This window comes from Lactuca sativa, chromosome 1 (assembly GCF_002870075.4).
Source record: "Lactuca sativa cultivar Salinas chromosome 1, Lsat_Salinas_v11, whole genome shotgun sequence".
Lineage (NCBI taxonomy): Eukaryota > Viridiplantae > Streptophyta > Magnoliopsida > Asterales > Asteraceae > Lactuca > Lactuca sativa.
This window is the reverse complement of record NC_056623.2, coordinates 34,456,208-34,480,512: the sequence shown is the minus strand read 5'-3', so window position 1 is coordinate 34,480,512 and position 24,305 is coordinate 34,456,208. Positions and strand designations below refer to the sequence as shown.

Below are 24,305 nucleotides of genomic sequence, written 5' to 3'. Positions count from 1 at the left end.
TTACAGAATAGCTACTATATAAAACTTTATAGCAGGTAATGGATGTTTATTACAAGCTCACTTCAATTTCTACTACTTATGGGAGGTTTGTTGTTGAAGACTGAAAAGAGAAAAGTAAGCACCTTCTTTACCTTTAGCTAACAGATCATCATGAGATCCTTCTTCTACAACTCTTCCATTATCAATCACTGATATTTTATTGGATCTTTGAATTGTAGACAATCGATGAGCTACAATCACACATGTCCTACCAACCATGGTTTTCTCAAGAGCATCTTGAACAAGTGCCTCTGATCTCAAGTCCAAAGCACTTGTGGCCTCATCAAGAAGTAAAATAGCTGGATTTTTCAAAATTGCTCGAGCAATCACGATTCTTTGCTTCTGTCCACCTGATAACTGCACCCCTCTTTCACCACAGTAAGTCTCATACCCATCTTTCATTGAACTTATGAATTCATGGATATTTGCTAGATTTGCTGCTTGGATTATCTCGGCTTCTGTTGCATTCTCTTTCCCATAAGCAATGTTTTCTTTTATTGTTTCTGCAAACAAAGTAGGCTCCTGACTAACCCATGCTATAAATGACCTTAACGCCCTCAGATTGTAGCGGATAATATCCACTCCATCAACTTCCACAGACCCTTTACACGGGTCAAAAAATCGCTGGATCAACCCTATAATTGTTGACTTTCCAGATCCACTTGTTCCAACAAGTGCAACAACTTCACCACCATTGATCTTTAAACTTAGACCTTTAAGTGCCATCTTTGTGGGTCTGCTTAAATAAAAAAAATCCACTTCTTTCAGTTCTATACGCCCTTCTACCTTTTCTGGCATTATCATGTCTTGTTTTGGAGTCTGCATTTTGCCTTCTCTTTTTAGAATCATAAACAAGGATTGTAACGCGTTTTTTCCCAATGACAAATCCCCAGTCATACTCCCGGTTTCTGCTATTATCATCCCTGCTGACACCACAATGTAGAATGTCTGAAAAAGGTGTTTGAATGTTATATCTCCCTCATAAAGAAGCCTTCCTCCATACCAATATAAAATGGCAATATTGATATTAGTTAAAAATGGTCTAGCAAACAAAGCCATTCCTTGATACCAATTCTTCTTATCACTCTCCATTTTTCGACCTTTCTGTGTCTCTTCAAACAGCCTCATAACCTGCTCTTGCGAATGATACGCAGTGATAACTCTATGGTTGTTAACCGCTTCACTTGCTATTTCACTGCTCTTGTTCTCGGTTTCCGTTGTCACAAGGGCTTTTAGGTAAAAACACACAATGATGACTAGTTGTAAGGAAACAGCAACAAGAGCGAGTTTCCAAGACAAAATCATACTCAAAATAACTGCTGAAATTGAAGCCGAGATTGCTTGTGCAAAAAACGCCAATCGATCTGCTACGAGGTTTCTCACCATGATTGTGTCTGTAGCAAGTCTTGAACATAATGCTCCCGTGTTGTTGTTTTCTTGATAAAACCACTCGATTTCAAAACTCATGATCTTTGAAAACATTGATTCTCGGACACGTTTCGTTAAATTCTCACCCATGATTCCAAAATAGTAATGCTGGATCACACCGATGATGAAAGAAAATCCAGCAATGGCTAGAAAAATGTAGCATAATGTTGTTGTTTGAGACCGGATTTCGTCGTGGTTTTTTAGAAAGAAAATGGAAAGCATTGCACCCTGAAAAAACGCGAGTAATGGTTGAATTAATCCGTTAAGTAAAGCACCTATACAACCAACTAGAGCCGATTTCCATTCAGGAGCATTCATCCGAATCAATTCTTTCCATGATAGATTGCTATCTTTTTCAAGATAAGAACTATCTACTATCAGTCTCGTTTTCTCTCTTCTCATGGATAAACCACCACCATCATCATCATCATCATCATCATCATCATCATCATCATCTAATGTCTTGATTTTGGTTTCTTGAGACGGTGATACGGTTTGACCGTTGACCGACAATGTGTTCTGTAGTTGGACCATGGTTGAATATGGTCCATGAGTGTTTGAAACAAGTTGGTTATGTGATCCGGACTCGATTACTTCACCTGATTGAATTACGAAAATTACATCTGCATTATCGAGTGTAGATAAACGATGTGCAATGATTAGTGTTGTTCTTCCAATTGAAGCTTGAGTTAAAGCCTGTTGTACAGCTTTTTCAGAATGTGAATCTAATGAACTTGTGGCCTCATCTAAAAGCAAGATTTTTGGATCTCGAAGTAGGACCCGCGCAATTGAAATCCGTTGCTTCTGCCCTCCCGACATTTGAGTTCCTAATTCTCCCACCTAAGAAAACAAATCAGAAGATAAACTAAACAGTAAACACACAATCAAACTTAAAGAAAGTTATAAGAAGGTGATAAGTGCTCGATGCTCACTTACCTGTGTGTCATAAGCTTTGGGTAGTTGTGTGATGAATTCATGTGCATTTGCTCTTTTAGCTGCTTCTACAATCTCTTCACTTGTGGCATCTTCTTTCCCGAATAGAATATTCTCTTTGATCGATGTGGCGAAAAGTATAGGATCCTGGCTCACTAACCCGATTTGTCTACGTAACCAATTTAACTTGAGCGACTTTATGCTGATGTCATCTAACAGAATCTCTCCCTCAAGAGGATCATAGAATCTTTCAATCAGATTTATCACTGTTGACTTACCTGACCCACTGCTACCAACCAGTCCAACGGTTTGACAGGGCTTCACCTTTAAGTTGAATTTCTTTAAAACCAAGCTTTCAGGTCTTGATGGGTATGCAAAATAGACATCTTTGAACTCCAATTCACCTTTGATTGTATCTATGGTTGTCCCCTGTTGATCTTCGGAATCTATGGTTGGGATTCTTTCAATCATTTCACTAATCACCCCTGCTGAAATACCTGCTTCTGCAAAGTACTTTATGTTCATGAAAGAACTTCCCAATCCACTGCAAAATAGTGATCAAACCATTATATACTAAAATGGCAAAATTAAAAAAAAACCAAAATGGTCTTATACATACAATCCTCCATAGATAACACAAACTCCCGCGCTAAGAATATCTCCACCTTTCAACCCCTTGTCAATGACCAAAACGCCCCCGTACCAGCTTAAAAGCGCCCAAATTGCGTATATAACTCCAACACTTCCAAACACTATCCCTTTCAGTAAACCTTGTTCGATCCCAAGACTCAAAGTGGGTCCTAACGCGGTTGAAAACCGATTCACCATTTTTTCCTCTCCAACATACGAATGAACTGTCTTTATTGATGAAAAAGCCTGCTCTGCGACCCCACCAGCAACCGCATAAGCTTCTTGTAGCTTCTCTTCATTGCTTGATAATCGCTTTCCATAAATTGACCCCGGAAGAATCAACAAAAACATCGCGGGGACCGCCACAATCGCCAATCTCCAACACAAATACATACCCGTTATCTCAGCCGCTATAAACATCCATATATTCGTGATAAAATTTGGAATCTGTTAAAAAATGTCATCAAATTGTATTAAATTAAGGATAAATGTCATCTTATTGGAAAAAAAACCACATGTGCCCTTAAACTAAAAGTATATAACGATAAAGAACATGTTGAAATCTTAGAGAAGTGGATCGATCACCTTTTCACTAACGACTCCGTGTAGATTTATCATATCGGTTGAAATACTTGTAGTTACACGAGATGCTTCAAGTGTTGTGTCAAAGTATCCTACTTGTTGGCGTAAAATAGCTTTTAAATATTTGGTGCGAATGCGGGATGATTGCCTCTCTGCTGTTCGACCCCAACAGAATCCCTCTGTTTAATGTCAATCCATGTTAAATGTCTATTTTTGATGACGAGGAGGGCATCCACGTCTTTTGTACAAACGGGCGATTATTTGTCCCACCCTTTTGGGTGGGACAAAAAATAACAGTATCGTCCCATTGACAACCGACTCAGTCTTGGTCTAAACACAGTACAACCTGTTATGTCCTAGACTGTGTATCAAACGGGCCCACCTTACCTAGAAAAGCGCCTGCACCCACACCAATAGCGATGTAGATAAACGCGAGAGCATACTGCAAAACCGATGGATGTGGTGGTTAGCTAATAGCATTCTACATCGTCTATAGTTAATTTGCTGACATGGACAACTAACCTTATTTACATCTGCGGGTGTTAAAGAAGAAACCGAAGCATAAACATTCATCAAGTGACTGAAAACCAACATCATTATAGACACACTTAATCCATCTACAAAGCATCCGCATGTTCCCAATGCCATTAGAACCATGTCACTCCAGTCTGCATGTTCAAATAACATCCCTAATAATCCGCGTGACACCTTCTCTTTCTCATCGCTCTCAGGTTTGCCTGATGATCCATTAATCTCCTTCATTTCTTGATCAAATTTGTCCATCTTTTGGTCCGATGCATGTCATGAATCATAGCTTGTTTTTATGCATATTTTATAGCTTAAATGTGTTAAGGACAAAAGTTTATGACCTGGATTTTAATTTTAAAAGGTGGTCAGCCGTAAGATGATTTATGCTAACAGACGATGATTTCGCTATTAGTAGTATCTATCAATATACATATCCATTATATATTTACACTTTGGGTAGATCAACATTGTTGATTAGGAATCATCTTTTTGGCTTTATTCTGTGGTTAAAAACTCTTTCCAAAATTATTGTTGTTTGTTGCTTGGCACCTAGCTTGTGTCTACATCATGTATTTTGTATGAATCTTTAATGATGATGGCAATGCTATTTAGGCTGAGCCATGATTGGATTGGACAAGACTGGACTCAACTAGACAAACTTTTTAGGATTATTTCCGATGAATGTCTTTTGCAGACAAAGACATTGAGAAGGTCATTGTTCTGTGTTATTTTTAGTGCCCTGAAAAAGGGGTATGGACACAACATTTTTCTTTTGCATTTTACACGAATCTTATTCCTGTGATTCGAAATGTTTAAATTTAGCACCTTGTTTCCATAGATTTCATATGATCCCCTTTAGATAGGATACAATATCTGTTTGGCATCTATTGGTTTATTTTTTAACTTGTATTTATTTGGCCGTTATACCATGTCTTGCCTTTCGGCCATAGATTCCCTTCCAAGACCTTTCTCCTTTTATAAAATATCTGTGTCGCTCTCTCTGTTTCTCTGATATTGAAGTTATGTTTAAACATCAATCCCATTGCTATTAATATTTAGTTACCACCGAAGATGTTACAAGTACCACCTGATAATTCCCATTGATGACACATTCTTGTTCGAGTAATTTTCAATTTTCATCTTTGTAATTCTCAATTTCAGGTGTTTAATGTACTTTTTATTGTTGAAAGACAAACTATTTTATGCTAAAGTTGAAGCAATTAAAGTAAATTAAATATTCGGTTAATGTGACAACAATCCATGTATCTTGACAATGTTTATGAAAAGGAACAATAATAAATTATTAGTAATAGTTGAAATAATATACATTTTTTTTATAAATTGTCAATAATAATTAGTTTTAGTAATAGTTGAAATAATACACATTATTTGTAATAGTTGAAATAATATACATTTTGTAAATAAATTATCAATAGTAATAATTTATTATTATTATTATTATTATTATTATTATTACTACTGTGAATATGAAATATGGTTTTATTATGGGTGACAATTCTCAATACGACCCATGACAAGACACGAACCCGACACGAAAATAAACAGGTTTGAGTTGAGATTTCTGAGCCGCCAACTCATTAACTAGCCAGATAATGGGTAATGTTCGGGTTGGTATTTGGGTTTGCAGGTCAACCTTAATTTTTTTAAAGGATATTACCGTTTTAGAGCACACTTCCCCGGAGGTGGTTCACTATTTGGTAAAGACATGGACACGTTTTGTCTTTGTATTTGCAAGTGTTGCTACATAACCTCCTCTTGGCAACCCTGGAATGAGTCTTGAGTAGCAGGGATGCGATTTAGAACCGGAAAACCGGACCTAAACCAGAATCGGACCGGAACCGGAACTGTTAGAACCGGAATATATAGAACCGGTTCCGCTTCCGGGTTTAAAAATTGGCTTTATTCGGGTTCCGGGTAATTAGGGTTTGGGTCCATCGGGTCCGGGTAAACCGGGTCTAAAAACCGGAACCGGTGTTAGGAATCAGAACCACTTTTAGGGCCGAAACCGGTTTTTGTGAAACGTTTAAAAGATGCATATCTCATTCGTTTCAATTCCGATTGACATGTGGTTTTCTCCAACATGTAGTTTAGAGTTTGTACATGATTTTAGACTATAAGTTTGTCATTTTTAGTTTTATATTCATTGATTTACAGTCTCCTAAAGTCGAGATATCAAAGTTGGAAGTTTTTAGTTTTTCAGTTTTTTTGTATTTGGTGAAAGTTTTAAAACATACATATCTAATTCGTTTGAAGTCAAATTGATATGTGGTTTTTTCCAACTTGTAGTTTACAGTTTGTACATGAGTTTAAACTATAATTTTGTCATTTTTGGTTTAATATTCAATGATTTATAGTCCTCCGAAGTCGGGATATCAAAACTGAAAATTTTTAACTTTTTCAGCTATTTGTTTTTGTACTTTGTATTCTGTGAAAATATTAACACATGCATATCTCATTTGTTTAAAGTCGGATTGATATGCGGTTTTTTTCAAATTTTATTTTAGACTATAATTTTGTTAATTTTGATTTCACATTCAATGAGTTACAGTCCCCCAAAGTCGGGATATCAATATGAAAATTTTCAAAGTTCAATCCACTAAGTAGTAAGTAATTACCAAAAAATTCAGGTTTTTTCGGTTCTAAACCCACTTTATCCGGTTCCAACCTACTCACTTTGATGTTTCCGGGTTTTCTGGTTCTAGACCCATTTTACCAGGTATTGTACCCGGAACCAGTTCCTATATACCGGTCTGATTTTCGGTTCTAAAAAATCGCGTTAACCGGTTCCGGGTTTTCCGGGTCCGGGTCCATCTGGTCTGGGTTTGGACTCACTTTCATCCCTATTGAGTAGATTTGAACTCAATACCTCCTTGTGAAAAATTCACTGTATAATATATTATATTTAAATTATGCGACTATGCCTATTAGCCTATGTGTTGCATGCGCTAAATCAAATTAGTCCTCACTATTATACAAATAATATTTGGGTTCATGGTTCAACTCACAAACTTACCGACCCGAATTTGACCCACAAACCCATATAACTAAATGGGTTAGACGGGTCGTGTGCGGGTTGATGTTTCCAATCTGCCAAACCGTGATACAAATAGTTATATGATTTGTGTACGAGTTGATATATTCTGACTTGCCAACAATCCACCAACCGGAAGCCGACATGATTGTCATCCTAGGTTTTAAGTTAACGTGAGTAATTATTTATTTTTAAAAAGGTTTTTATATTTTATGTATTTTTAAGTTGTTGTTTTTTATTATTTATTTATTTATTTATTTTTATTTATTTATTATTGTTTTTTTATTTGAAGTTGCTTCTAATTTAGATTAACGAAATTGAAGTTTCTTGTTTAAATTGTTGAAAGAAATAATAATATCATCGTCGCCACTCCTTATGTGAGACAAGAAGCCATAAAAAAAGACAATAAGTTGATGCTTATATGGAATGGAAAAAATATAGTAAAGTTGTCACCATATGGAATAAAAAAATGGTAAAGGTATCACAATACCTCACGTCTACAACCTTTTTTTTTGAACCGGCATCTGGTCTCCAACCTTATGCTTAATAATTGAAAAATATTAAAAAAATAAAAGAAAAAGAAAAAAGAAAAACAAGAAATACGCTACTACGTCAAAATCAATGTTTATCGGATCTCGGATGATTGGAAATTCTTCTTTGGAAAAAAAATGTATATATGATACTAATCTTCCAACGCAAAATTATAAATGTGAATTAAACCAACTCCCAACGGAATTGGACAATTGTGGGGTCGTAATCGGTGACTTTGACGACTTCATCAAGTCTTCTCTATTTTGTATATTATAATAAACAAAATATAGTTTTAAAAGAAAATTACGTTTTGTTTTATTCAGATTCTTCTGTAGGTAGGTGGTGGCAAATCTAACCAACATAATTGAAAATGGACATGCTTGTAACTATTATTAGATTTATTAAATAGTTATTAATCGTAATCTTTTTTATTTTGATGTCGTATTCAAAATCAAGGATGCCAATTGGACCCGTGGATTCGGTTACCCGCGGGGACCCGACCCTAACAGGGCGGGATTCCCTGATAGATAATGGAGCACGGACGGGGGTTAAAATTCATACCCGAAACGGGTATGGGTCGGGTACAGGTATGATAATGATGTATGCAAACTAACAACAATGTCCATAAACGTAGATTGTTAGTGGTATACATCAAAGTTAATTGGACAAATATTAAAACTTATTTTGAGTCCCCACAAGATACTGTTAAGGAAATTGAAGACGATTGTACCATCCTAACAGATCAAAAGAAGAAGATGAAATTCATTTAATCAATGAAAGTAGAAGAGAACGATGCATTTGCAGAAACTGAGGATGATGATGACGATATTCAGTCATCATGTTGGTAGTTTGAAGAAGGGATTTAAGACATGCAAAATGGTAGTTGTACGTTTTGCATTAATTTTTATTTATTTGATCTTTGTAGTTCCTAGTCATGAGTAACCAACTTACTAAGCAATATAGGAGTATTTCATAGTGTTGACCCAAATAATTGTATCTACCCCATGGTCTATGCCATAGTTGAGGTGGAAAATACAAACTTTTGGACATGGTTTTTATCATGCTTAGGTGATGACCTAGATTTGTTAATAATATCAAACTTCACTTTTGTTTTTGATAGGAAAAATGCATAATTGTTTTAAATGTATGTAAATATTACTCTTGTTAATTATAAATGAAAATATTTCTAACTATTTGATTATTTTATGGAGTAATCTTAGTAATTATAAACCCTTTCCATGTGCAAATTACATGTTTTACTTATGGCATATTCATGAGAATCAGGTCAACTGGTAAAGACAATGTGTATAAGAACAACATGCTATATGTAACATTTTAATGTTGGTATAAAAGATCTGAAAAGGTTAAAGTTAAACAATGATGCATATGAATGGTTGAAATAAATCTTCCTAGCACTCACATTTCTCATGTATTGTTTATTTTGTTAGTATGCATATGAATTAGGTTCAAGTATTAGACCATTTAGAATTACACTGATATATAATACATGTTTAGGCGGATCATATTATGATGTGCAACTTAATACTATGTGTGAGGTGCTGAAGAGTGAGCTAGATGACGGAAGAGACAAGCCCATCATCATTGCACCAAAGTTTATCCGTGAGTACTTGATGAAAAAAATTGCAAATATGGAAAAGGTTATAATGAAGTGGAAGGGACCACTAACACCATATGGTACAAAGCTCATGGTCATCAAAATAGAACTTTCCAAAGTACAATGTTGTGTTTATTTTTCATTTGCATGATCAATTTGTGGTTGAGATGAAGGAAAGGTCTTGCTCTTTCTGAAGGTGGGGAGTAGTAACTAGGATGCCATGCAAACATGAAGTGACCATAATATGGGATTTGGGGTAAACCTGAAAGATGGACACATCCCATTTATTGGTTGGACACTTGGAGGCATATGTATCATTTCAAGGTACACCCAATAAATGGCAGGAGTAATTAATTAAGTGGACCAAGCCATTATGCACAACCATTTTGATCCCACCTTATCACTGCAAACATGTTGGAAAGCTTAAAAAGACGAGATAGAATGGAGTTTAGAAAGCTATTAGAAACTATGATGATGAGTATATGGTGAAAATGTCAAGTTATTAAGACAAGGTATGTAGTAAAATGCTCAAAATGTAACAATTTAGATTATAATTAACTTGTAAGGGAAAGCATGGTACATTTGTAAGTGGGAGTAGTTCTAGTTTAAGGAAAAAACGTAAGGACTAGTGTAACAGAAAAAAGTTGATGGTGGCCGGAAGCAAAGCTGTAGGACTGGTTCTGAGGATTCAATGTCCAAGATGAACCAGAACCTAAGGGCTTTAATGAACAAAAAATACATAAAATGGTAAAATAAAAAAGAGTTGCAAGTATCCGGTATTAGTGAATTTAAAATCCACAAAAGGGTAAATCCGTATATTTCTACAAAACTTAAGGGTTTTTATGTCATTATCCCTTTAATATATTACTCATGACATGTTTTGCTTCACGCTATGGCTTATTGTCATTTTGACTTTTCTCATACCAATATTTCATGTTTTGCTTTCAATTTTTTTGCTTAGTAGAACTATTTCTTATTTTCCATGGGATTTGTATGTACAAGTTTTGTTGTAGAACCAAAATTACAATGGTCAGTTGTGTCAACAAACCAAAAAATTGACGATCAACAAACCAAAAAAGTTGATGATCAACAAACCAAAATCATTACCAAAAACATTACAATTGCATAACCATTACAAACCAAAATTGAATGACTAATCAACGTTAATATAGTACTTAGGTCATTGTAAAAAGTAAAATCAATTTCATAAGGCAAATACCATTTCCATAATTACGGTCACTGCATAATTCAACCCTAAGCTTACAAATAATATTTTATTTATTTATTTAAAACCTTTAACTTAATAAATAGAAAATGGAGAAAAATGAGAGAAAACCGATGGAGGTGGGTGTGGTATGCAGTGAAATAGATATCGTTGGGAAGGGAAAAGATAAAGGAACGATGGTCGCTTGCAATTTTGAAATCGCATGGCCCGGAAAAGAAAAAGACAAAAAAAAAAAAAAAATCAATTATTATTTATTTATTTATTTATTTTTTTGCAGTTTTCTCCACTTAAATAAACTGAAAAGGGAATAGTTTATTAATCAAATCAAATGAAACCATAAGTAAATATAAAATATCCAGATTAACCTGATAAATGATATTTGTATCACATCCCCTACTTAATAAAAACCTCCCAACGCCACGTGTCAATCTTATACACAAGCAAGATGCCACATGTCAATGCTGAAGAAACTCTTGCACTGTTTTTCCCGCTCATTCATTTCTTCAATCGTCAGTAACTCATCTTCTAAAATTAAGCAAATTAGTTTTAATATCTTGGAAATTCTCATAGACTTTCTATGTCCAACCCAAAAAATCAGGCATTTCCGTAGCAGAATTTTAAATTACATATCTTCTTTCTTAGTTGAAATCCTATAAATCAGTAACTAAATCATCGTTTTTTATATGTTGATAATTAAACATCCAAATATACAAAGAAGAAAATTGTTTCCAGCTTGTATCGATTACAAATATTCCTCCACCCACAAGCTTTCCCGCATTGATTTGAAGGGTTTAATCCTAACCTCTAGGATTTGCTTCAACGATTGCATATATTTTGGGTTCTATTTCCTCTTGTGAGTTCTTTCAACTCATTTTATAAAAGAGTTTTTATAGTAATTTTATGAAGTAATAATAAAAATTTTCATGCCATTTGAACTCTTCCCCTTATTCCTCATGGATTGCAGGTCATCTCTTCTTCCAAGAAGAGAAACCACCATCGATTTCTACTCATGGTTTGCAGGTTCTTTGCTAATCCACTTAAAAACAATTTCTTATCTTCTCTAATTATCTGGTTTCTTTTCTCCTGTACCCATTCGATTTTGGTTTGGATTCTAAATGGGTTTTCGTTAATGGTATAGTGAGCTAAAGTATGTTTCAGTGTACATAATTTTACTTGGAATAAATATTGTCTTATTTTTTCAATCTTGATGCTTGAGCTTGGGTTTGAAGAATGATTTTAATTGTTTTATAGTTGGTCTTTATTAAGATGCACATCATATGTTAGATGAAATGCCTTAATGAATCTGGTCCCCTTTTGAACCATTCAAACCACTTAATTTCTATTCCCGATAATGAGATATGATCATTTGAAAGAACTAGAGTAAGATGCAGCCCATCTTTTGATGGAAAATGTTAATGAATCTGATCTCTACTAATTGACTTAAAATATTGAACTTTGAAACCACTTAATTAAGAGAGCATGCCTAATATTGTTATTTAGCAGCATGTGTATGATGAAATTTGAACTTGAGCAGATCTCCAATGAAATCAAGGCCACAGAAACAACAAATGATGATATAAGGTATGTATGAAGGAAATGGACCAACAAGGATTAGCAATAGCAGCCACCAGTAATTTCACATCAGTTAAGGTTTTAAGGTTTTAAACACATCACAGCTAGGGAAAATGAGAACTCAATGTTGCTACCGAGGTACCATTATTCCTCTTTTCTATTGGTAGTACAAAATACCTCATTATATTTATTGTAATAAAGAAAAATAAAAACGTAATACAAATTCAGTTATAAGTAAAAACTTAAAAAAAAATCATTTTTTTTTTATCATTGAGTAAGGTGCGGAAAGGCGAATTCATTGATTTTGGATATTAGTTTTCATATTCAAATAACATGACATGAATCTCAGGGGTCACGTTTAGTTAGAAAAAAAATATTCCTGGTAAAAGATATTATAAGAGATATTATAGTGACGTTGGTTTTAATATGAGAATATTTATATTATTTCTCCAATTGTGGTTCACAAATTGCATTTAACTCTCAAAGTTAGGTAAATTGATTTTAACTCCTGAAAATGGATTTCAATATATATTTTGTTACTAATATATTAGTTTGATTAAACTAGCTTTCATCCACAATTGAATTTATTATTCAAGGAATAGGTTTTTAACAAGGTCAATAGTTCTTTAATGTATTAAAATTATTTTACTGCACATTTAAGTAGTAATGATATTATTATTACAAGTGTTTTTAATGCATGTTAAATTATTTATGATACCGATGTTACTTCAGTTATTTATCTAAGAATCACCCTATTTATTGAAACACGATCTTATATATGCAGAAGAAACTGATAACGTGATGTTGATAAGAAACACCATTTGTTTATTTGTTTGACGCTTTTCCCCAATTAATATTGTGTATAACAAAAAGAAACTTATATTTTATTTCTGATTCTTTTAAATTTCTTGAATTTTAGCCAATTTCTAGATGGTATTGATCCATGGGAAGAACTATTCTATGATAAGGAAAAAAATGAGAAGTACATAGCTATTCCTTGCATATATCCATTTATATATATATATATATATATATATATATATATATATATATATATATATATATATATATATATATATATATATATTATTCTCTGAAATTGAATTTGTGGATGTTGTTTATATTTGTTTGCATGTTATTATCACAACCATAAATGATGTAGAAAATGGGACTTTCCCTAAAATTTCTACATTTCATGTTTATAGGGGTTTAGGTTGACAAGACATAGTTTGTAGAGGTCAAAACTGGTACTCATTATCCAATTGTGTACATACATTTAGATTCTAAAAGAAATGCTTTGAACTTTTTAATTTATAAAATTTCATTTATTTGGTTCTAAACGTCATATGTTTATAATTTTCTAGCCAATAAGTATCACAATGAATCTTGACCATCCGAAGTGTTTCTATTCAATAATAGCATCATACTTTCATTTATTTGTGCATTATAACATTCTACTTTCATTCATTTCTTTTACAGCACCTAACTTTCAAACATTTTTTTTTCAGTTGCATCGGTTATTTGTTTGGTTTATCAATTTTTCGGTTCTTTCATTTTTTTCCTATAATAGCAACATACTGTCAAAAGTATGGTTGGTGGGGAATCATACCTGATAGGGAAGCAATTTGTTTTTTTTTTTTCTGTAATGAAAATGTACTTTCATCCATTTATATACAGATAACATATTAATAAACTTAAAATTCAAACTTTGTTTAAAGGCAAGTACTTAAAAAGTTTGTAATTTGAAAATTTTAGGTTTGGAAAGTTTAGTAGAATTGTGATCGGAAGTGTTTGCTAAATCTACAATGGCACCATTATGTAAATCTATTTAACATGGGGATTGTTTTCAAAATTTGTGTTACACAGGGGCTGTTTTGTCAATTAAATAACATATGGATCAGATTTCACTTAATTTATTAAGACAAGAGCTGTTTTGTAAATTTAGTAACCCATGGGCTATTCTGTCAATTTTTTAACATAGGGAGCATTTATGTATTTATTTTAGCAATGTAGTATAAAATAAATTAATATTTTAGAGTAAAATAGTTAAAAGTTAACTAAAATTGTAACACATGGGCTATTTTGTAACATATGAGTCTTTTATAACACATGGGTTGTTTTGTAAATACAGAGTGGATGTTCTGTGAATTAAGTAACAAAGAGAGTAATTATGTAATTTTTAGCAATGTATTATTTTAGTGTAGAATTGTTTAAAGTTAACTAAAAATTATAACACGATAACTATGTTGTAAAGTTAGTAATACAGGGACCATTTTGTTAATATATTAACTTAGGGACCAAATTTCACTAAATTTTATTAACACATGGATAATTCTGTGAAATATTTAATTTAAATAATATTTTTTTTTCCGATGGTTTGCAATTTGTTATCAGCTTGTTGGGTGATTATGCTTACAAAATACAAAACTATATTGATAACAATCCACACACTTTTTGTATCATCGGTAAAATCACTATTTTCAAGAAATAATAATAATAATTTTTATGATGATATTTGTGTATAAAAAAGTTTAATTTATAAATATTTTTTATAATATTATTATTTATATCAATTTTATTTATTATTAGTATATGACCATTACTTCCCCATTTGAATATATAATTGTTTTATTTTATGTACTTATTTATCTTAAATTACAATATATTTTAAATTTCATATAATGTCATTTTCATGAATATTTGTATTTTTTATAGTGATATTCATAATTTTATTCCATTATACAAAATCATAATTTTCTATTTATAAATACAAATTCTTGACCGGATATTCAAACCATTATGATTTTATAGTTTCAACCTATCATCGTATCATTATTAAATTACAGACAAAACAACTATATTTATAATTTATTTATCTTTTTATTACTATTGGTCAATAATTAACTTATAATTTAATTAAAATTAATTTTATCTTTCTCATTTGTGGTGCCCACAGGTTATAACCTAGTATTGATTAATGATTAGAAATCACGAATCTATCATTATGTTAAATAATTAATAATTATTAGAAAAATAAGAGATAAGGTACTACAATGATATGAACCCCAATGATATTGATGCCTTGTCGTAGTCGGTGACTTGGACGACTTCATCAAGTCTCCTCTATTTTGTATATCATAATAAATAAAATATAAATTAGAAAACACAACTAAAAAGAAAATCTTTTATTTATTTATTTACTTTCTTTTGTAGGAAGGTGGTGGGAAATTTAACCAACCTGATTGAAGATAGATATGTTTATTAGATTTGTTTTTTAATTATTATTTGTAGTCGTTTTAGTTTGATGTCATGCTCAAAATCGATTATGATTAATTGTCTATTTGCAAAAAGTTTTTTGATTCATTTAATGGTTGGGAATATTCATAAACACGTTATTTGACTTGTAAAATTATTATAAAAGTATAAATGCAATACCCTTTTGGTTCAGAGTTAAAAAAAACGATATCTTTCATTGGAAATATAATATAATACAATTTAGAAATGGAAATTCACATAAATTAATTAACATTTTGTGAAACTAAATTAGGAGTATCGATCTGAGCCAACATAACCCTACAATCCTTACTATTCGGCCTCTCTTTCGGATTATCCAATGTACAGAAGCACGCAATCTTAAGAACAAGAAGCATTTGTTCCTCGTATCCATTTTCCAAAAGGCTTGGATCAATCGCTTCTTTCGGATTATCCGAAGTCATCACCTTCCTCATCCATTTCACCAAACTAACTTCCGATGTGTGCTGAAAAAAATCATCAGATGGAAGCTTTCCGATCACCAGAACTCCCAGCAACACACCGAAACTGTAAATATCACATTTATCTGTAAACTTCATCGTTTGATGATATTCCGGTGCTATGTACCCTAAAGTCCCTGCAACATTCGAACTTGTCATATGTGTTTGGGCTTCAGGGATTGATTTCGCAAGCCCAAAATCAGCAATTCGAGCTTCCATGTCGTCATCAAGGAGAACATTTGCAGGTTTTAGGTCACGGTGGACTATACGAGGGGTGTGATTCAAGTGGAGATATTCAAGCCCAGATGCAACACCAATGGCGATTCTATGCCTTGTGGGCCAGTCGAGCTCTCGTGTTCCATTGTTAGCCTCCTGTATGATGTCTTGTAAGCTGCCGTTTTTCATGAACTCGTAGACTAAGTAATGGCAGGTTGGTCGGGAAAGGTGAGCCAGTAATGGGAGAAGATTCCGGTGGCGGATTTGGCCGACGGTTTGGATTTCGGATCGGATTTGGCGCATTTTTTTGTTGAGAAGTTTTGTGTCTTCTTCGGTGAGCTCTGCTGCGTCTTTTGGAGCTTGTATGACTTTTTTTATGGCGATTGTTTTGATTTTTCCTTCTGGGATATCTGTTTTGTATACTTCTCCACATCCGCCTCTTCCGATGACTTGCAATGCTGCTACTGCTTCGTCATCATTCAGAAACGCCAGCTCCTCCGCCTTGATCGATTGGCTGAAAATTGCCGGACCGGATTCTTTCCCTCTAGTTTTGATCAGGATTACAGCCAGTTTGAATATCACTGACAAGATAATCGCGGAAATGATTCCTGCAACTGATCCAACAAAAAATCCAAGGATCACACCCATTGTTTTCTTTCTGTTCTTGTTATGTTTCTTTGGTGTTTGCATCGGAGATGGAGCCGGAGCCGGAGCTTGGAGATTGTTTGAATCGGAACTTCTGTTTCCAGTTGAATTTGTTGATTCGGCAAAGATATAACGTTTTGGAACACGTTTGTAGTTAGTCTTCTTCAGATCCGGCGATGGAGATTCCACCTTGTTCAACGCCGGTAACGGGCCTTCCAAAAAACTATTGCCGGAGATGTTGAAGAACCGGAGGTTTCGGAATGAACGCAATGAAATCGGTACTTTTCCGGTGAACATGTTATCGTCAAGGGAGAGTTTTTCGAGGTTTGGATAATATTTCAAGAAACCCAAGTTGCCGGAAAACTTATTGGAAGAAAGATCGAGGATACGGAGGCGGAGTAGAGAAGATAATTCACCTGGGACTTGACCGGAAAGTTCATTATTGCGGACTTTCAGAACTTCAAGTTTCCGGCAGTTGGCGATTTGAGGTGGGATACCATCAACAAGGTAATTGTCAGGGAAAGACAGTTCTTTGAGCTCCGATAACTGCCCAATCGCCGGCGAGATAAACCCTTTCAGCTTTTGAGCTTTGAGCACAATCCCAGTCACTCTATGGACGTAAGATTCGTTTAAAATCCTCCGCTCACAGAATATTCCGTCGGTGTAGCAGAGATTTTCCGGTCGATGGAGCTCGCCTGAGACACCTAAGTCTTCCAGAATTGTGATGAGAGCATGGCTGTCTGCGGCGTTAAGAGTCAGTTTGGCGTGAGCGGAGAGGGTTAGAGTGAAAAAAAGGAGTAGTGAGAGGTGGCTGATGGCGGCCATCGGCGGTGTTTATCGGGCGGACTCCGGCATGTAAAAGCTACGGCGGTTGCATTTTTATAAGGAGGCATGGAAAGCTTTAAAATACAATGTATCAAATAGGCGTGTGGAAAATTTTAGAATTCAACATTTCCGGTCAAACTTGTAATCGAGTTTCCAAATTTACCCTTCCCTCAAAATGATTGCATTAAAATACAATATTTTTAAGAGTTGTACATTATTTTCAGTTATAAAAGTAATAATCATGAACTAAAAATGGAATTTATTAACTTCAATTTTATACGTAAAAAAACACTCGAAATCATTTTTTTAGCGAATACATTTCAAAATTAACATTCAAAGATATGTTTTAAATTAATAACTAAATAAACAAACATCAATTATCAACAATATTTATTTCCTATTCTGAATAATCGTGTCATTTTTAAGGGAAATTTATTAAACTGCTGACATATAAAAATATACTATTTTATGTGCAATTTATGCGAGACAAATAATGTACTTTGAACTTTAGTTCATTGACTTTTGTATATAAATTTTAGACAAATCTACATAAATAGATAAATACTTCGTGTCCTTAGGAACATATGGTATGAGCAACTTAAAGTGATGCTATAATAAGAAACAACAAAAAGAGGGGGTGGTGTTCATGGTGTTATACCATGTTAAGAGGAGAGAGATACATAGAGAGAGAGAGAGAGAGAGAGAGAGAGAGAATTTGTGCAACCAATAGAAAATCACGTTTCATCTAGTCATGGCCACAACAAGAAGCAACACAACTAGATACAACAGGAGGGGGGGGGGGGGGGGGGGGGGGGGGAGGGCGGTTGATGCATCTTAACGGCATTGAGGATTCTCCACCTTAGCAATAACGAGATGCAACATGCTCCATACCTTCTACTCTAATAAAAAATAAGATTTAGTTCCTAATTTTTTGTATTAAGATAGTCAGTGGTTTTAATGATAATATTTCTTGTCCATCAATTTTTTTCATAAGAAATATTTACATAGACGTAACAAGTAAACAATCAATAAACTGTATCGCAACCCCTTTTTGGATGACAAAACTAATTCTTTTAAAAACAATATCTATAAATCTTGGAGTCATAACATTACTATGTATGACTCATTAGACTCTATTGAGTAGCTCCACAGCTTCTGGCGTAAGGAAACCGAAAGTATCAAATGCAAAGGGTATAAAGGTGTGTTGATTTTCCATGCACGTTTTCTCATGTTTTGCCACTTTGCTTGATGCAGCTTTTAAAACAGCTTACCCCACATTGAAAACTCAACTCCCCAAACCCACAAGAGAGGAAACCCCTGTTAGATCCACGCATGCATGTTTTCCTCCAGCCCATCCAAATACTAAAACATCAGCGGGTCTAAGTGTTGATCTTCCTTCCAATGAGTCAGTTAGAAATTTCTTGTATAGTTGGTTCCTAATCTATGGTTCCTAATCTATATAAAATGATATTTTTATAATTTTTTTTATTGATTCTTGATAGGAAAAAACCTAATCTTGAAAAGATTGCACAAAAACCCAAACACAAACCTAGATCAAGAATGAAAACCTAAAAGGTCAGAACTTAGAACCACATATTCCACCTTATTTGCATATGGTTTGATTTTCATATTGATATGAACAACCAAATATGATGCGGTTCAGTTCTACTATGCATATTGTTTTCAATTTATTTGGCACTCATTTCTGAGATCCTTTAAATGTGGGTTCCTATTTATTTATTTAGCCCAAAATTTATGTGTTTGAATATATTGTTGGAATAGGATAAATGAGTTCGTGATGTGATTTGATTTATGGAACATATTTGATGTGGTTCAACGGTGATTAAACTCCTACGTTGCAAGGACCCCTAAAATCCTAACCCCCATACACCTTAATTGAATGTACATAAATAGTCATATATACATACATACATAGTTCCTCAGTACAACAAAAATCAATTATCAAATATGAGTTTTTTGGGAAATTGTCTTCAAACCATTTTAAATTGGTATAAAACCATCTTTAAACCTCTATTTTCTACATGCTGAACTGAATATGAGTTTTTTGAAGACTAAATGTTTGGAGCTCGATATTTTAGGATGTTGAAACGATTTATGGGTTAAAGCTTAACATGTATATGCATATGTTTTGTTGTGTAAATGATTTTATGGATTGGAATGACTTATGAGGTGTGGAAACAAAACAACATCGATCGTGTATGGATACTCAATAAAGATGAATTAAACACAATGACATGTTTATTGTTTACTAAGTGTGAGATCCATGTATTACATGAGTTTATTTAAAAAAAATAAATATGAAATTTTAACAATTTGAGAAGTTTGAATTTATAAGAAAAATAAGAAAACATTTAAATTATTAAATTAATGAGACTTTAATACATTGAATACATTACATATATAAATCATTTCTAATAAATACCTTACATATATATTACCTTACATATTAAATGTGGAATTTTAATTTAATAAAATAAAAATTACAATAAAATGACAAGTACTGGAAAATATAAAATTCAAAAATTCTAGAAAATGCCATGTGTCAAAATGAAAGAGAAGAGGACATGTGACAAAAAAAAACTTTCATTTATTAAGGAGGATATGCACTTATGGTGCCCATTTTTTTTAAATAAGTTATATATAATAAAATATTATGAACTATCTTAAAAAATATAAATGAACCGCCTTAATATTTTTGGTAATATATATATATATATATATATATATATATATATATATATATATATAGAGAGAGAGAGAGAGAGAGAGAGAAATAGGTTCATGTATTCTAACTGAATATTGTATGGATGTATGATTGATTGTGAACCAATAAAATTTAATAGAAAAAATAATAATTAAATAAGGGTAATTAGGTAATTTGATAAATAAATTCCACAAATACTCCCTATAATTTTGCTAGTTACATTGATTTTAACCTAATTTCCCCCTTTTTATATACGACCTGTGTGATTGATGTAGGATCAATCTTCATCACCGGTGTAGGATCAGTCTTCATCATCGGTTGAAGACTCCTTCACGCCGACCATCCAATCAGCTACTGACCACCACCATCATCTTTATTGCCGACGACCACAACCATCCCTGTCCTTCTGTTCTTTTATTCTAGAGCATTTTTTTGTTCATCCACTCTATCGATTCCAACAATCAATTCAAAGAACAATCATCTCTACATATGATGGGTGTTGTATTACTTGAAAGAAGCAAAAAATCAAATTTATGTGAATATCTTCGGAACCAGAACTGATAAATAGAGATAGTGATTGATAAATAGCGAGATCAAGCCTAAAGGGGGAGAACAACAACAAATATGTCGTTTCTGTCGATAATGTTCACAGGAGAAGGTTGGTGCAACTCTACTCCTCCACCCAGCGACGCAACCTTGACAAATATGAACATACTCCATCGCAAATCAGTCGCCCTTGTCCTCTATCTCTGCCGGTAAGGTTTTGCAATTGATGGATGGAGTTTGATTTCTTGTTTATGGATGGATTTCGATTTCTTGTTTAGGGGTGAATTTCGATTTCTTGTTTATGGATGTGCTTGGATTTGAAAGTCAAATTGAATTTGTTTAATATTTTTGATTCAACAAGTAGAATTAATGCAAGAACATGTTCTTGAAGTTGCTATCTTTTAGGTCTAATTGTTATTTTTTGATTAAGAAGTAAATAGACTTTGATAGATATACAAACAATTGGCCATACTGGTTTTAAAATTTTCTATTCTTTATTGAGTTGAATTGGTCTAATTACATTGAGTTTATGTGATTTTATTGGTTGCTTAAATGGTGTGGTTTAGCGTTCATGTGGTTTTCCTGTATCTACCCTTCCATCCTTTGTTTGCCTTTTTTTAAGTTGCAAACTAATCCTAGAATTATCACTAAACACAAGAGGTTGTTGCAATGGCTTTGGATGGTAAACATTGTTCATGATTATCATTCCTTAGAGGTGTATATTTTGTTGTGAAATTTCATACATGCATTTATAATTGTATGTTGGTATTGTTGGTGTGTTTTATCTATGAAATCAGGATTACATGTTTATTAAACTTGCATTGGTTGAAGAGAATGAGAAGATCAAAGCCGATATTGAAGAATCGAAAGTGCGGCAACCAAAGATTGTTATCCACATTTAAGAATATTCCAAATCTTCTACATTGTGCTTAATTGATTTAATTTTCAGATTCCAAATCTTTCACATTTTAGAAGATTCCAACGACTGAATTAATGGAATCAAATGTCAGATACTTCTTTTTCCCTTTTCTCATTTGTATTGTTCGGTTCCTAGAAAGACATATTGAAATAGATGGATTTGATTTTTTTATTTTAATCTGTTTTATTTGAAAATGTTTGCAGGCTTTGAGAAAACGAGTGTTATGAGGTAATTCCAATTTGTTTTACTTGCTAAATGCAAGTTGAAAGCTAGGGATTTGAGTTTTTTTAATTTCTTTTTCACATAATGGTAAGGTTAAGTATTAACTTATGATGTAATTCCAACAAAATGCATACGGTAATTGAATCTTGAACTCCAATTCTGTCGAAATGGAATCTCGAATTTCAATTCTTTTGGAATGGAATATGGATATTTTTCTCATTAATTTATGCATGTTCTACAATTATTGGTTATTGGTTTTGGTGCAATTTATAAGTCCCCATATTTTTCCAAAGGAATTTAGTTTTTCTATTTTTCATTTGCTAATGATTATTGGATTCTAAACTATAATTGAATTTGTTTTCATAGAAGTTGATGTTTGAAGAATGGACCACAAAATTGGAAGCGATTCTTAGCAACATTATTATTTCGAATGTATTAGTGTCTTTGTTAGATTTTGATGTTTTTTTCCTGATTTGAAATTGTTTTTAGTTTTATTCTTTAACAATAAATGTAATTATTAGCAATTATTACTCGTATTCTATAAGAATTAATGTAATTTTTGTTTTTATTCTTCAATTGATGGTTCGAGAATTTGTTATTCTACAAGAATATTTTAAAGTCTTGATCAAGAAATAGGTTTAAGAATATTTTTATTATTTTATGATTCAAGAATATTTTTATTTTTGAATATACTCATAAATATATTCTGTTAGAATGTCATAATTAAAAGAATTATAATTTGTAAAATCGGATTTTTAATTAATAAAATCTATGATCTTTAATAATATGCAATTTTCCTTGATAATCTATATTATTTGACTAAAATACCCTTGTAATTAATTTAGATGGTATTTTTCAATTATATTAAATTTTATTAATATGTATTAATCGCTTTCTTAAAATAAGTAAAATGATTGACCCACAATCATTCGTACATCCATATAATAATTAGTTACAATATAATAACCTAAGCTTTTATATATATATATATATATATATATATATATATATATATATATATATATATATATATATATATATATATTGAACAACAAATATAAATATATACTAAACTATTCCTAAATTATTCCACTTATGTCCACAGTGAGATTTGAACCTTCAACCTCAAAGAGGGAGGACAACACTAGATATAAATTAGATTTTTAAAGCTCATATTTTATGTTTTAATAGCACAATGCTTTTAGGGTATAATTAATGCATAACCCAATCTAAATTAAATTATAAAAAAAATAATAACTTGAATCACATGATGTAACGTCCTAAAAATATTAAGTAAAATCTTTTTATTTTAAAACCACCGATAACCATACAATCATGTGTTCAAATTCAACCAATGTATAAAGTATTCTCAAACATCAGATTAAACAAATAGATAGTGAGGAATAAATCTCCGGGAGATGTAATGTGATAAAGCCGGACCCTTTCTCTAGGAACCAGAACTACCTGAAACGTTTACACATAAAAACGTAAGTACAAAGTTAAGTGAATTCCAAAAAATACCACATTTCATACATAACATCCCCCCCACACACACATACACACATCACGAGTCTCGTCCATATATCGGGCTCGACCTTTATATCGTGCCCCAACCACATAGCGGGCCCTGCACACACATGCAACAGTCACAAAGACAATCTAGCATTTTACATAGTATAGTGAGAAAACTCACCTTACAAATGCAACCAACAGTTAACCAGCTCACACAATTGACAAAATAGGTGCTTCACACCTTCTAATGAATCATACAAGGTAACCCTTAGTCTACCTTCTAAAACTAGCAATATTAGCAAAAGTCAAACATGTCAAAGTCAACGATCTATGTAACGCCCGTAGATCCGGGCTAGTCAATTTAGAGACAATAAGCGTCAAAAATGATTTTTTTTATAGAAGAGTGTTTAGAATAAATAATCTTAACCAAGTTGTAGTATATGTCACAAGGTTAACGTACATATAAAGATCGCTGAAATCCGAGTTATAACGAAGAAGTTATGACTTGTCGAAGTTTCGCGACAGATCCGGCACGACACAACGCGACGTAAATAGTGAATTTACGATAAAGCGATATTTAGCCTTAGTGATCTAAAAGAAAGTCGTAGAATACATTAAACCGAGAGCGTGCATAAGAAGAACGTCTAAATCTGACTTCGTATGAGGAAGCTAGGATTTTTCTAAGTTTCGACTTAGCGGTATGCAGTCCAAAGTTCGAATATGAGATCGAGTGGTTTCTGACCGAAACAATCTAAATGAGAATCGAAGATATCGTTGATAGTAGTGCAACGGAAGAAAGACAGACGAA

At 32.9% G+C, this 24,305-nt stretch overlaps 2 protein-coding genes across 2 annotated transcripts; both read right to left on the bottom strand.

Moving 5' to 3' along the window:
• Positions 1 to 72: 72 nt before the first annotated feature.
• Positions 73 to 3,450, bottom strand: LOC111881407 (putative multidrug resistance protein). Its single transcript, XM_023877801.3, has 3 exons — positions 3,020 to 3,450; positions 2,404 to 2,944; positions 73 to 2,307 (listed from the first exon to the last, which is right to left on the bottom strand). Exons 1-3 carry the CDS (start codon positions 3,448 to 3,450, stop codon positions 73 to 75), a joined length of 3,207 nt encoding a protein of 1,068 aa, XP_023733569.2.
• A 12,135-nt stretch (positions 3,451 to 15,585) lies between these two features.
• LOC111881426 (leucine-rich repeat receptor-like serine/threonine/tyrosine-protein kinase SOBIR1) lies at positions 15,586 to 17,662 on the bottom strand. Its single transcript, XM_023877821.3, has one exon. The coding sequence runs from the start codon at positions 17,571 to 17,573 to the stop codon at positions 15,654 to 15,656; it is 1,920 nt and encodes a 639-aa protein (XP_023733589.1). The 5' UTR covers positions 17,574 to 17,662; the 3' UTR covers positions 15,586 to 15,653.
• Between the last annotated feature and the right edge of the window lie 6,643 nt (positions 17,663 to 24,305).

Excerpts from the sequence above, each read along its gene's own strand:
- LOC111881407 (XM_023877801.3), bottom strand. The coding sequence starts at position 3,450 with ATGTTTATAGCGGCTGAGATAACGGGTATGTATTTGTGTTGGAGATTG. Across the intron at positions 2,945-3,019 it reads TGTGTTATCTATGGAGGATT|TGGATTGGGAAGTTCTTTCA; the intron begins GTATGTATAAGA and ends ACTATTTTGCAG. Across the intron at positions 2,308-2,403 it reads CCAAAGCTTATGACACACAG|GTGGGAGAATTAGGAACTCA; the intron begins GTAAGTGAGCAT and ends TTGTTTTCTTAG.
- LOC111881426 (XM_023877821.3), bottom strand. The coding sequence starts at position 17,573 with ATGGCCGCCATCAGCCACCTCTCACTACTCCTTTTTTTCACTCTAACC.